Source organism: Populus nigra, chromosome 16 (assembly GCF_951802175.1).
Source record: "Populus nigra chromosome 16, ddPopNigr1.1, whole genome shotgun sequence".
Taxonomy (NCBI): domain Eukaryota; kingdom Viridiplantae; phylum Streptophyta; class Magnoliopsida; order Malpighiales; family Salicaceae; genus Populus; species Populus nigra.
In genome coordinates, this window is record NC_084867.1 from 9,558,672 (window position 1) to 9,569,920 (window position 11,249).

Here is an 11,249-nt window from a genome sequence, read left to right on the forward strand (position 1 = left end):
CATGTTGGTGATGGTAAGGGACTTGTTGTATCTAATACCGCACATAATATCTTGCATACACCAAAACAAGTATTCACCTTGTCCAATATATTACATGTTCCACATATTAAAAAAATATTACTATTTGTTCAACAATTGTGTCGTGAAAATTATGTCTTTTTTGAATTTCATTCTTCTGTTTTCTATGTCAAAGATCTCATTACCAAGGAAGTTCTTCTTTCCGGTCAGAGTAAAGATGGCATCTATGTCCTTTCAGAGTATTCTACCACATTTATGCCGCAAGCTTTTCTGTCTACTAGCTTGCCTACTTATGCTGATATTTGGCATCGTCGACTCGATCATCTTAATTCACTTATTTTAAGTCTCTTAGCATCTAATAAAAAGGTTGTTTATACCTCTCATCATCTTAATTTTCAATGTCAAGCTTGTTCGTTAGGAAAATCCTCTCGTTTGTCTTTAAGACCTACAGGCCATAAAACTTATGCTCCTCTTGAACTTATTTTTAGTAATTTTGGGGCCCTGCTCTTATGCTATCTGTTGATGGTTTTTGATATTTTATCATATGCGTTTCTCATTTCATTGTTATTGTTTTGATTGTAGTTTCCAACATATTAAAAGAAATGATTCTCCTTTCTTTATCTTTGTATTTTTTTACTTTTTTTATTTTAATTATAATTATTTTTGTTGTGTTTTTTGTTTTGTGTATTGTTTGTAGATAAAATCTTGAAATTAACACACTATTAAGGTATTCCTCCTTTTTCATCTTCTCTTCTCCTCTGTGTTTCTCATTTCATTGTTATTGTTTTGATTGTAGTTTTCAACATATTAAAATGTATGATTCTCCTTTCTTTATCTTTGTATTTTTTTACTTTTTTATTTTAATTATGATTATTTTTGTTGTATTTTTTGTTTTGTGTATTGTTTGTAGATAAAATGTTGAAATCAGCACACTATTAAGGTAAACATTTTTCATTCCTAAAGTCTTTAGTTTTTTCTTTTTATTTGTTCAATTTATTTTATTGTTTGTATTGCCATAATAATTGAAAATTTTGTTAAATTTGAATTGTTATTGTTGAATTTACCTTTAAAATGTTAATTGAAATATAAAATTAAATTTAATTATTTTATCTCAATTTTATTATATTATTTCTTGTTATTTTTTTTATTATTTCGATTAATTTTAATTGTTATTTATGAATTTATATAGATGTTAGTTGAAAATATATATATGTTAAATTTCTATAGATGTTAGATTGTATATAAGATTTTGCAATGGAGTCAATTGGCTTGTGGATAGTATCAATATTTGTAGTATGAAAACTGTAGGTAATCTCTAATATAGGGGAGGTGATGATGATTTTTTTAATAATTAAATTTAATTATTTAATTATTCATATCAATTTGTGTAGATGTGTAGAATGAAAATTTAATTATTTTATTGTTTGTATTGTAATAATTATTTGAAAATTTTGTTGAATTTAATTTTTATTGTTGAATTTACCATGGAAATGATAATTGGAAATGAAGAATTAAATTTAATTATTTTATCTCAATGTTATTCTATTATTGCTTGTTATGTTTTTTATTATTTTCATTAATTTTAATTGTCATTTATATATTTCTATAGATGTTAGTTGAAAATATATAGATGTTAAATTTCTATAGATGTTTGGTTGTATATAAGATTTTGCAATTGGTTTGTGGTTATTGTAAATATTTACAGGTTTGAAAACTGTGGGTAGTATCTAGTATAGAGGAGGTGCTGCCAATTTTTTTAAAATAATCAAAGTTAATTAAGTAATTATTCGTATAAATTTATGTAGATGTGTAGAATGAAATCAACAACACGTCGTTAGCAGACGGTTGCAGCTAGTTCTTCTAGCAGCGAGGATGACTTATCCTTAGGTGCTGATCACGAAGAGGCACCTACACCTACTTGTGATGTTGCCTCTTCTATCGCGGTTTCACAACGCAGAGACGGTGTGCCTTTACAGCGGGGTTAATTCACTCGCAAGTATCAGGCATAATGGAAGGATGACCTTTCAATGTCAGTTTGTTTAGGTTTTAGTTTTAGTTTTTTTTTTATACTTATAACATAATTTATGAACAACTAATTAATATTTTATTTAATTTCAGGTTCACAAATATTGAGGTTGCCCGAACAATAACATCGGCGTTTAAATCGTCGATGGAGATTCTATTATTTCAATGGAGTCAGGTTTCCAAACATCCTGAGTGGAGACCTAATATCGATGCATGGTTTTGATGATTTCAGGTAGGTGTTAACTTCTAATTTCCAGCTTATTTTTAATAAATTATTTTTATAATTTTATATCTTGTAATATTTTTATTTTAAATAAATTATTTATACACAGCACAAATTTGAGTGGGATAATGCGAACAACAATGTTGTGAGGAGGGTATGGGAGAATCACGCAGCAACTAGGTAATATCGAAAATAATATAATTTTTTGTTTTATAATTTTATGTTCTAAATTATAATTTGTTACTATAGAAGTAAGTTGCGTGATTTTTGGTATGACACAAAAAAAAAAACAAAAAGATATGCAAGAGATAACGGTTTAGAAGGTTGGAATGAGGTGGCAGTTTGGGGGGAATTCAAACCGTCATTCATATCGGGGGACATATGGATGCAATATATTGAGCACGTGACATCTGAGCGGTTCGCACGACGCTCATAATCTGGTGCCGACAACAGGAACCGACAAATTCATGGTTCGGTGACCACGCACACCGGCGGTTCCGTCCCGTTCAGTACACATGCGAAGCAGATGATAAGATTAATTTAAATGAAATATATCGTTAATTAATTTGTTGTTGCTTATAAATATATTTAACTTGCAACCTTTTTTTTCTTTTCAGGCTACGTCTCTTGGACGTGAGCCGAGCCCAATGGAGCTGTTTGTAGAGACGCACGTGCGGAGACAAAACCACCAAAAGAGGGTGCAACAGTTCTTGGACAGCCATACTCAACACTTCGTGGTATGTTTGTTCAATCATTTTATTTTATAAGTTATTATTTTCTTAAATTGAATATGATGATTTTTTTTTAATTTTCAGGGGACCTATAATAGCCGGTTGAGGGAGAGATTTAGGGACGATCTTTTGACCCATTGGGATTTCGATTCGGATTTGTGGATGGAGGTAGAATCATCTGGTGGACCAGATAAAAATCGGGTCTATGGGCTCTCTAACACTACAGCCGAAAACTTGCGAGCGGCCCGTAGTGTCTCAACCGTTGGAAGCTCTCTGTTAGTATCAAGCACCCAATCTGAGGAGTTCATGGCCTTGAAATAACAATATGAACGACTCTCGATGAATTATGATCATCTCCGTCAAATGGTCATGGACATTAGATCAAGGATGGGTGATGATACATGTGTAACCTCTTTTAGCCCGTACGGTCCCGGGAACAACTAGCCTCCACCTCCTCCTCCTCCTCCTCCTCCAGCTCCGTCGTTATTCTAGTTTAATTCTATTTTTGAAACACATTAAATTTGTAATAAATATTTGAATGAATATTATTTAACATTATTTTTATATTTTTAATGTTTAATACAATTTTATTTGGTTAATTAGTGTTTTTTTACTATTAATCAATAGAATATTTGAAAAAAAATATTTATTCTAAATAATTTTTTAAAAAATATTTTTAAATAAATACCAGCGGCCTTACAGACGGAACAGGGCCGTCAGTATTTTACCGAGAATTGCAAAAAAATTACTACCCATGCCACATTCACCGACGACGTTATTCCGTCGGTTTTTACCGTTGACATTACCGACAGATATATTCCGTCGGTATGTTACAGAGAGTTCTGAAATATTTACTGCCCATGCCACAATCACTGACGGACTGACCATTGGTGTTTACTATATCAAGTCCGTCGGTAAAGTTCTCGCAGGAAAAAAAAATTGCGCTTTTCCCCCATCTTTAAGACCATCGGTGTTTGGTTTTTTTTATTTCCGATAAAAGTAGCTATGGAAAGAGGAATTACCAACGATCAATATTCCGACAGACGAATTATGTCGGTGATGTTGTCGATAAAAATGTTACTGATGAATTTTCTATCTAGCACCGACGGAATGAATCCGTCGGTAAAACTGTTTAATGGTGTAGTGAGTATAACAAAATATTTATAATAAAAGTTCATCTATATAAGTGAGAAAAGTTGTTTTTTCTTTGAGAATTATAAAAAAACTAAAATTTCTAAAGTATTCATGAAACTAAGAGTTGTTCAAAAGTAAAATGCACACAAACAAGAGAAAAAAAAAGATATTAAGTAGAGAACTATGTGAGTTCTGATGTCTTGGTTTACATAAAATGCTAAATAGTTTAAGGTATTGCTTTCACTAATTATCATAGTATAACATATAGTATTTCAATAAGGAAGGTTCAAAGTTAAAAGTTAGGTATCTTGATGTAGTAGATATATATATACTTTTTTTATATGAATCTTCGAGTCTTCATATACTAGTCATACAATTTCCATTCATTTGGAGGCTTGTTAGAAAAATTGACTTAAAACATGGTTATTGGATATATTTAAAACTAATTTAATCATGGTATTCGCTCATAATTTAGGTTTGGGTTAAGACTTTATTGGAAATTATTATCCAACATAAGTACTTTGATAAGAAACATTACCATGTTTAAAATCAATTATAAGTAAATGAAAAATTGATTTCAATGAATTTTTAGTTAACATGTTGTTACAAACTTAAAAACCTTAATCTCACATTGAAATATTATAAGATTCTCTTAAGGTTTATATAATAAAAAGTTGAAAAGTTAAAATTGAGTTTACTGAGCGCCAAAGCTTTTACATGAACATATCATATATCATAGGTCAAGTGGACTTTGGGTTTAAGTCACATAGTGCGCTCACTCCTCAATACAATACGGGACAAGCTCGGGCTAGGCTTGGATTGGGATTTATAGTCAAATAATTTGTTGGACTAAAAGAACTATTTTTTACTAGTCTATTAACTATACATGTTCATAATCAAATGAATCTACATGATTGATCAGTTGTCTATGTTTAATACTTGAACATATTAAAGTCCTAGACACGTGCTTTAAAGTCCTAAATGTTTTTTAAAAACATCTTTAATCTTTTTTATTTACTAACAAATGCTAAGTTTAATTTTCGTAACTTAGAATTAATTATAATTGTCTTGTTACTTGCACAAATAGGGGTCGGGGGTTGTCCAAACTTTTATAGGAAATGGGTTGTCTAGCTAGCAATTAGGTAGCCTACAAGTACTCACAGTCAAATTAAAATTCTTGATTTCTATTTGTCTTCTCATTACTTTCATCTCTCAAACAAAGTAACTTTACAATATCCAACAAAATAAACCAATCCATACTACTTGTATTGGTTCGTTTTACACAAATGGCCAATCATTTTCAATCACTGATAATCATCTATTCATGCTTCCTAGTGTGAATACCCAGTCAAAAGTTTTCTAGGATTAACGATTTATCAAAAAAAAAAATAGAATCATTAATGAAGTCAAAAAATATTTTTGATAAAAAAAGAAGAAGTAAAGATTAAACTATGAAGAAGAGAAATTGATTTAGAGATAATAAAAATTTAAAATAAAGATAAATGAATAAAATTAAATTAGAGAGGGGTGCAATTGAGTAATATTAAACAATGATAGTGGGATTAAATCAAATAAAAAGATGAAAGAGTAGATTCTAAAGTTAGAATTAAAGGAACTTAGGGCTATCATGCAAATAAAAAAACTACATATTATCAATATAGGAATGGCTTCCTCGTGGCCGACCAAAAAGAGAGGAAAAAAAAAGATGAAGACCTTTTGACAATTGAGTTTGATAGGGATAAAATTACTTGAAATTAAAAGTTGGAAGAAAATTACGGGTGTAATTAAAAGAAATTGAAAAAACATGGACTAAAGTTAAATTTGTCAAATCCCAAATTAAAAACCCTAACTTTTAGGGTTTAACCTAGACGACACGTCACTCAGATTTAATGAAGGGATTAAATGACATGTCATTCGGCTACCATTCACCTTCTTCCTTTGGTAGTTTTGGCTAATCGAGTAGGAATTTTTAGACGAATAAACATGACATCTCTGACCACCTCAAGGGCTGTAACTATCACTATTTGATTGAGAAACACCCCTTCTATAAAGATTGTCCTTGATACCATCACTGCATTAACAGATTCTAGACTAATCGAGTTGACACCTTCAAACCAGTGAACGTGAATCTATATGCTTCCAAATCGAGCAAGGTTGGATCCAAACGAAAGGTGTGCACCTCCTCTACCAACTTCAGGTGATAATCAACGACAATGACATTAGAATTGCTTCGACGAGGTTTCAAAAGTGGATAACTCGATCATTGATGATTGTGATACCCATTATTCAAAAACCATTCTTTTGTCATGTGTTCACACTTCAAAGTTCTCAGAGGGTCCTTATCAAGGGTTTAAAATTGCCCTCTCAAGATCAAATGGCTAAAAAACCTCACATTGACCTCCAGGTTTTGTAAAAACTATTTTTGAGTTTGTTACAAAACCACCATTGCATAACCAGCTAAGGACATTGCCTTAACTATATGATTTTGACCTTTTTTGTTTCATTTCTTTGCATCTGCATCTTTGCATGACATTTTTAGCTAATAATCTAGGGTTATTTTGTATTTATAACATATATTTCAGTGTTTTAATCTTTCAGACCGAAACCTTTTTGTGGTCAAATTGTGGAGATTTAATGATAATCGAAGTAAATGAACCTTTAATTCTTTATCCATGAATGATTTCCAACCTTTCTATGCTTTTGATTTCATAAAATCTAGTCTAGATTAGTGTTCATGCTGTTGGAATTTGTTTGAATGTTTTTCATTTGTTCTTCGTGTTCTTTTTTTTTAACTCTGTTTTGTCCAAGAAATTTTGAATTTTTATGTTTTTTGGTGTTTAATCTATTTTTTTTTCTTTGGTTTTGTTTTTGAGTTATTTTCCGGTCAAACCAGGGTCTTTGATTCGGTTTATAGTCGAACAAAAGATTTTGGGTCAACCGAGTCGAATCAACATGGTCGAGTCAAAATCGACTCAAAGGGTTAAGACCCTATTTGGTTTGCAATTTTTATGCTAAAGAGTTTTTTGGTTTAAAGGTGTTTTTTGCAAACACCCCCTTAAACCTATTTTGATAGTTTTATTACAAAGAAAAATAGGTTTTTGTCAAACAAAGTAAAAAAAATAAATAAAACATATATTTTTCTTACATATAGCCAAAAATACTTTAAATTATTTGAGCATTTTATATATATATATATATATATATATATATATATATATAATACTTCAGCATGTTTTAGAAAGGGCGTTGCAAGTTTGTAAGGTTTTCTAAAGGATTTTGGCTTATATAAAAATATTAAAAATTTATTTTTGACAATAGAATATATGATTCACTTTTAATATAAGAATAAAAAATCTACAAAATGGTTAATATTCAAAATATTATTAGGGATAGTGATTTATTATTACTCACCTTTAATATAAGGATTAAAAAAACTTGTATGGGGTTAATATCTAAAATATTTCTAGGAGTACTACAACTTATTCACTCATAATATATTGATAAAAAAACTACAAGGAATTTTATCTAAAATATTATTTGGAATGATTTGATAGCCAAAAATTTCAAGTTTATCCGAAACAAGCCTTTATGATAATTGAGGACATTTCACCATTTCAGACTAAGTTCTTGACCTAAAAAAGCAGAGTTTGTTCATCGTAGCAAACCTGCCAAAGTAGGCTGATAGAAATAAAAATATTATCAAATCATAACAAACAAAGAGAAAAAAATAATGCAGCTTACCTCAGGTAAGGCATACTAGAGGTACTAATACATTCTCTTAACACAACCAATCTCTTGCCTAGAATCTCGAAAAGACTGGTTAGGGTTCCTAGTAATCATAATACTAGATGGTGACTCTCTTATCCAACCAAAGACCATCCAGAACATGTCCGGAAAGGGTTGTCGCGACATCACGCACCCACAAGGAGGGTATGACATATTGTATTAATTACATTCTAGTCCTCAATTTCTAAAATTTATTTACAATCAAGTCATACTTGATTAATCAACATATTTTAATTTCTAACCAATGGTTCTTATGTGTGTGACCCATTAGGTTCCTTAATAATTTGACTCAAATATAAATCACAATTCTAAATAAAGTAGGAATAAATAAATTAAAAAAATTAATTTATTATCAATTCAATAATTGATTGATTTATATTTGAAGATCAAGTACAATTTCCAGCAACCTGTGATGATTCTCTAAATATTAAGAAAGTCATAAATAATTTAACTTAATTTTTATGTGACCAGATTTTTATTGTAATTATTATCCTTTCATAAATAATATTTTAATTTAAACATTATAATATAGAATATGTTTACTATATCAAATCATGTAGAGCCTCGCATTGGTATGATCACCTAATTACTTCAAATATAAAATGTGTTTACTATATGAAATCAAGTAGAGGCTGGCGCTGATATGATCACTTTAGTCCTTCAATTCCCCTTAATAATTAACAACATCGAGAGTAATTTTGAGTGCAATGATAATAACCAGACAAAACCAACAAATTCATTCAAGGAGCTGCCCAGCTTTTATTCATTCTTAAATTATTATTCATGATGACAAATCTGCAACACACGCTCCCATTATTGGAAACACAGTAACAAGCACCAAATGCTTAAAGCAAATCAAAGGGTGATGGAAACAACATAGATATTGTGATTTTATGTGGTTGAGGATCTTGGATCTTGGATCTTGATGGCGTAACGATGGCCTTGACCTATTTGCAACACGCGGAAATGGGCGGCGTAACGGTGGACTTGACCTCCCAGAGCTGGAAACACCCTTTAACAAAATCATAATAGCCACCCCTCAGTGCTAGAGCTCCCACTGCTATCCTTTCTTGAACATATGGGTATGTCTGTAAGTTTATCAGTGATAAATTCACAGCCTCCTGCATAACAGTGTTGCCTAAACTAATTAATATCACCAGCTTCATTTCAGCTATTGATTGATCACCAAGTTTTGAATAATAATTACCTTTTCACATTTATGGATCTGTTCAGGAAGTGGGAGATGCCCAAACTCAGCTTTGACCTTGGCCTTGGCAGGTAAACCGATTTTGACCCAATCATCTACGAAGTCACTGCACATAAATTCATGAAATAATTCATTTGAATTTCCATCATTAATCATCACTTCTCCACATAACTCATTTTCTTTAAGAAAAAAAAAAACAAGAAAGCCATACTTAGCAGTCGAACCATCCTCTGGGAGAGTCATAAGCCTCTCTATCCCACCACAGCGACTATGTCCAATGACCAAGATATTTTCTACCTGTCAAACTCTCTTGTAGTTAGCAATCAGGAATTCCTCTAATAAAATTGATGTATAAAGAAAAAAAGGAAGTGTTCAGGAGTTTAAGATGAACGTAAATTTACCCCCAAAGTCGCCACAGCATATTCAATAGTTGCTCCAACTCCAGAGTATCTCAACTGTGTGCCAGACCACCATATCAGTTACTTAATACATGCATGAATCATTGAGAATTAACGTCGATTAACTACTCATAAATAAGATTTCAGAATTCAGTTCTTGAGACCTGGTTAAATGCAGGAACCAGGTTAGCAATGTTGCGGACCATGAAGGCTTCACCAGGTTGGAAGTCCAGGACATGAGAAGGGCTAACCCGGGAATCAGAGCATGCGAAAACCAGAAACTGCACCATGGGATTATCTTAATAATCGTTTGATTTAATTATTGATTATACACCAAGAAATTAAACATTACCTTGGGGGACTGGCCTTCTGCAAGTTCCCGGTACAACTCTGGATACTTGCTGCAAGAGTAAATATCCAAGGAATTAATAATCATAAAACCATACATATATAGCTATTGATCATTTGGTTGAGTTGCATTATCGTACTCAAATTTAGTGGTCTTGAAGCGATGAAACCCATCCAGAATTCTTCCAACTGGATCACAGTCATGGGGCCTTGTCCCTTGTAACTCACCAATCAGCTTCTCAATTTTTGTCTCAACCTCCTTGTTCAACTGGTCATCCTTTTCACTGCAAGCAAGATAATAATTATATATAACCCTCGCAGAAGTTTAGCCCTTGAATCCATTGGCCATCATCAGTTTTTGAACAAAATTGGAGATATAATTAGATATCTGTGTCAAACAAAACCAAGTAGGGTTATGGTTCATTTTTCAAGCGAGACAAACACATGACACTTTGGCAGTCATGTGTTTATTAACTTAGCTCCCTGAACGTTTGGTTAAATTATAATTAATCCCTTCGCCAGTTTATCTGATCAACCAGTCCTTGAACAAATCAATTTCAATTACTTTTTACCTTTGTGACTTATAATCCAATTTTGTTCGAGGATTATAAACACTTTTACTCTTAATTCAACCAACATAAAATGATTAAAAAGAACATTACTTATCAAGAAGCTTCTTCGATCCTTCAATAGCTCCTTCATGTGACAGATTACTCATGCCTGTATACCTACACGACATCAAAATAAAAATAAAAATAAAAACATTTTTATATTGATATTCAAAAATGAGAGGGCACGAAAAAGAAGAAGAAGACGAAGACCTTTTGCTAGCTAGGAAGTGGAAAGTGGTCGATTGAATGTATATTGATATTCACTAGACAACTTGGGCACAATTTTGCAGCAAAATCAAGTTCTTATTTATAAGCAAGGTGCAGCATACATGTTAATTTCCTCGGGTGAGAGAATACTTGACAAAACAACATTATTGTTTAGAAGTAATATTTACAAACGTTTAACATCCATTGACATTGACATGAGTTTATATTCAAAATGCTTGCGTGCTTGCTTAGTTCACTAGGAATTATAAGCATGTGAACGTACATTTCCTTGGCGTTATCTTAGAGCGTGTTTGGCAGTGTGGTTGCGGGTGCTTTTCAAATAACTTTTCGTGCCAAAATGCATGCCAACGATGTTTTTTCATTTTTTAAAAATTATTTTTGACATCAGCACATCAAAACGATCCAAAACGTACAAATCATATTAAATTTTAGCAAAATAAAAAAACAAAAAATTTTCAAATTTTTTGGGAACGCGGCCGCAGCCGCGTTCCCAAACGGTCCCTTAATAATAGAGTACAATGAATAAATTAAAACCCTACG

At 31.6% G+C, this 11,249-nt stretch overlaps 1 protein-coding gene across 1 annotated transcript; it reads right to left on the minus strand.

Annotated features, from left to right (window-relative positions):
• Nucleotides 1-8,652: 8,652 nt before the first annotated feature.
• LOC133676360 (carbonic anhydrase 2-like) lies at nt 8,653-10,836 on the minus strand. Its single transcript, XM_062098031.1, has 9 exons — nt 10,692-10,836; nt 10,533-10,598; nt 10,011-10,154; nt 9,875-9,923; nt 9,687-9,803; nt 9,526-9,579; nt 9,336-9,421; nt 9,125-9,230; nt 8,653-9,038 (listed from the first exon to the last, which is right to left on the minus strand). The coding sequence occupies exons 2-9, from the start codon at nt 10,586-10,588 to the stop codon at nt 8,865-8,867; spliced, it is 786 nt and encodes a 261-aa protein (XP_061954015.1). The 5' UTR covers nt 10,589-10,598; nt 10,692-10,836; the 3' UTR covers nt 8,653-8,864.
• Nucleotides 10,837-11,249: the final 413 nt, after the last annotated feature.

Coding starts and splice junctions, on each gene's coding strand:
- LOC133676360 (XM_062098031.1), bottom strand. CDS start 10,588: ATGAGTAATCTGTCACATGAAGGAGCTATTGAAGGATCGAAGAAGCTT. Junction 9,924..10,010: donor TTCAAGACCACTAAATTTGA/GTACGATAATGC, acceptor TTACTCTTGCAG/CAAGTATCCAGAGTTGTACC. Junction 9,804..9,874: donor CAGAAGGCCAGTCCCCCAAG/GTAATGTTTAAT, acceptor CCCATGGTGCAG/TTTCTGGTTTTCGCATGCTC.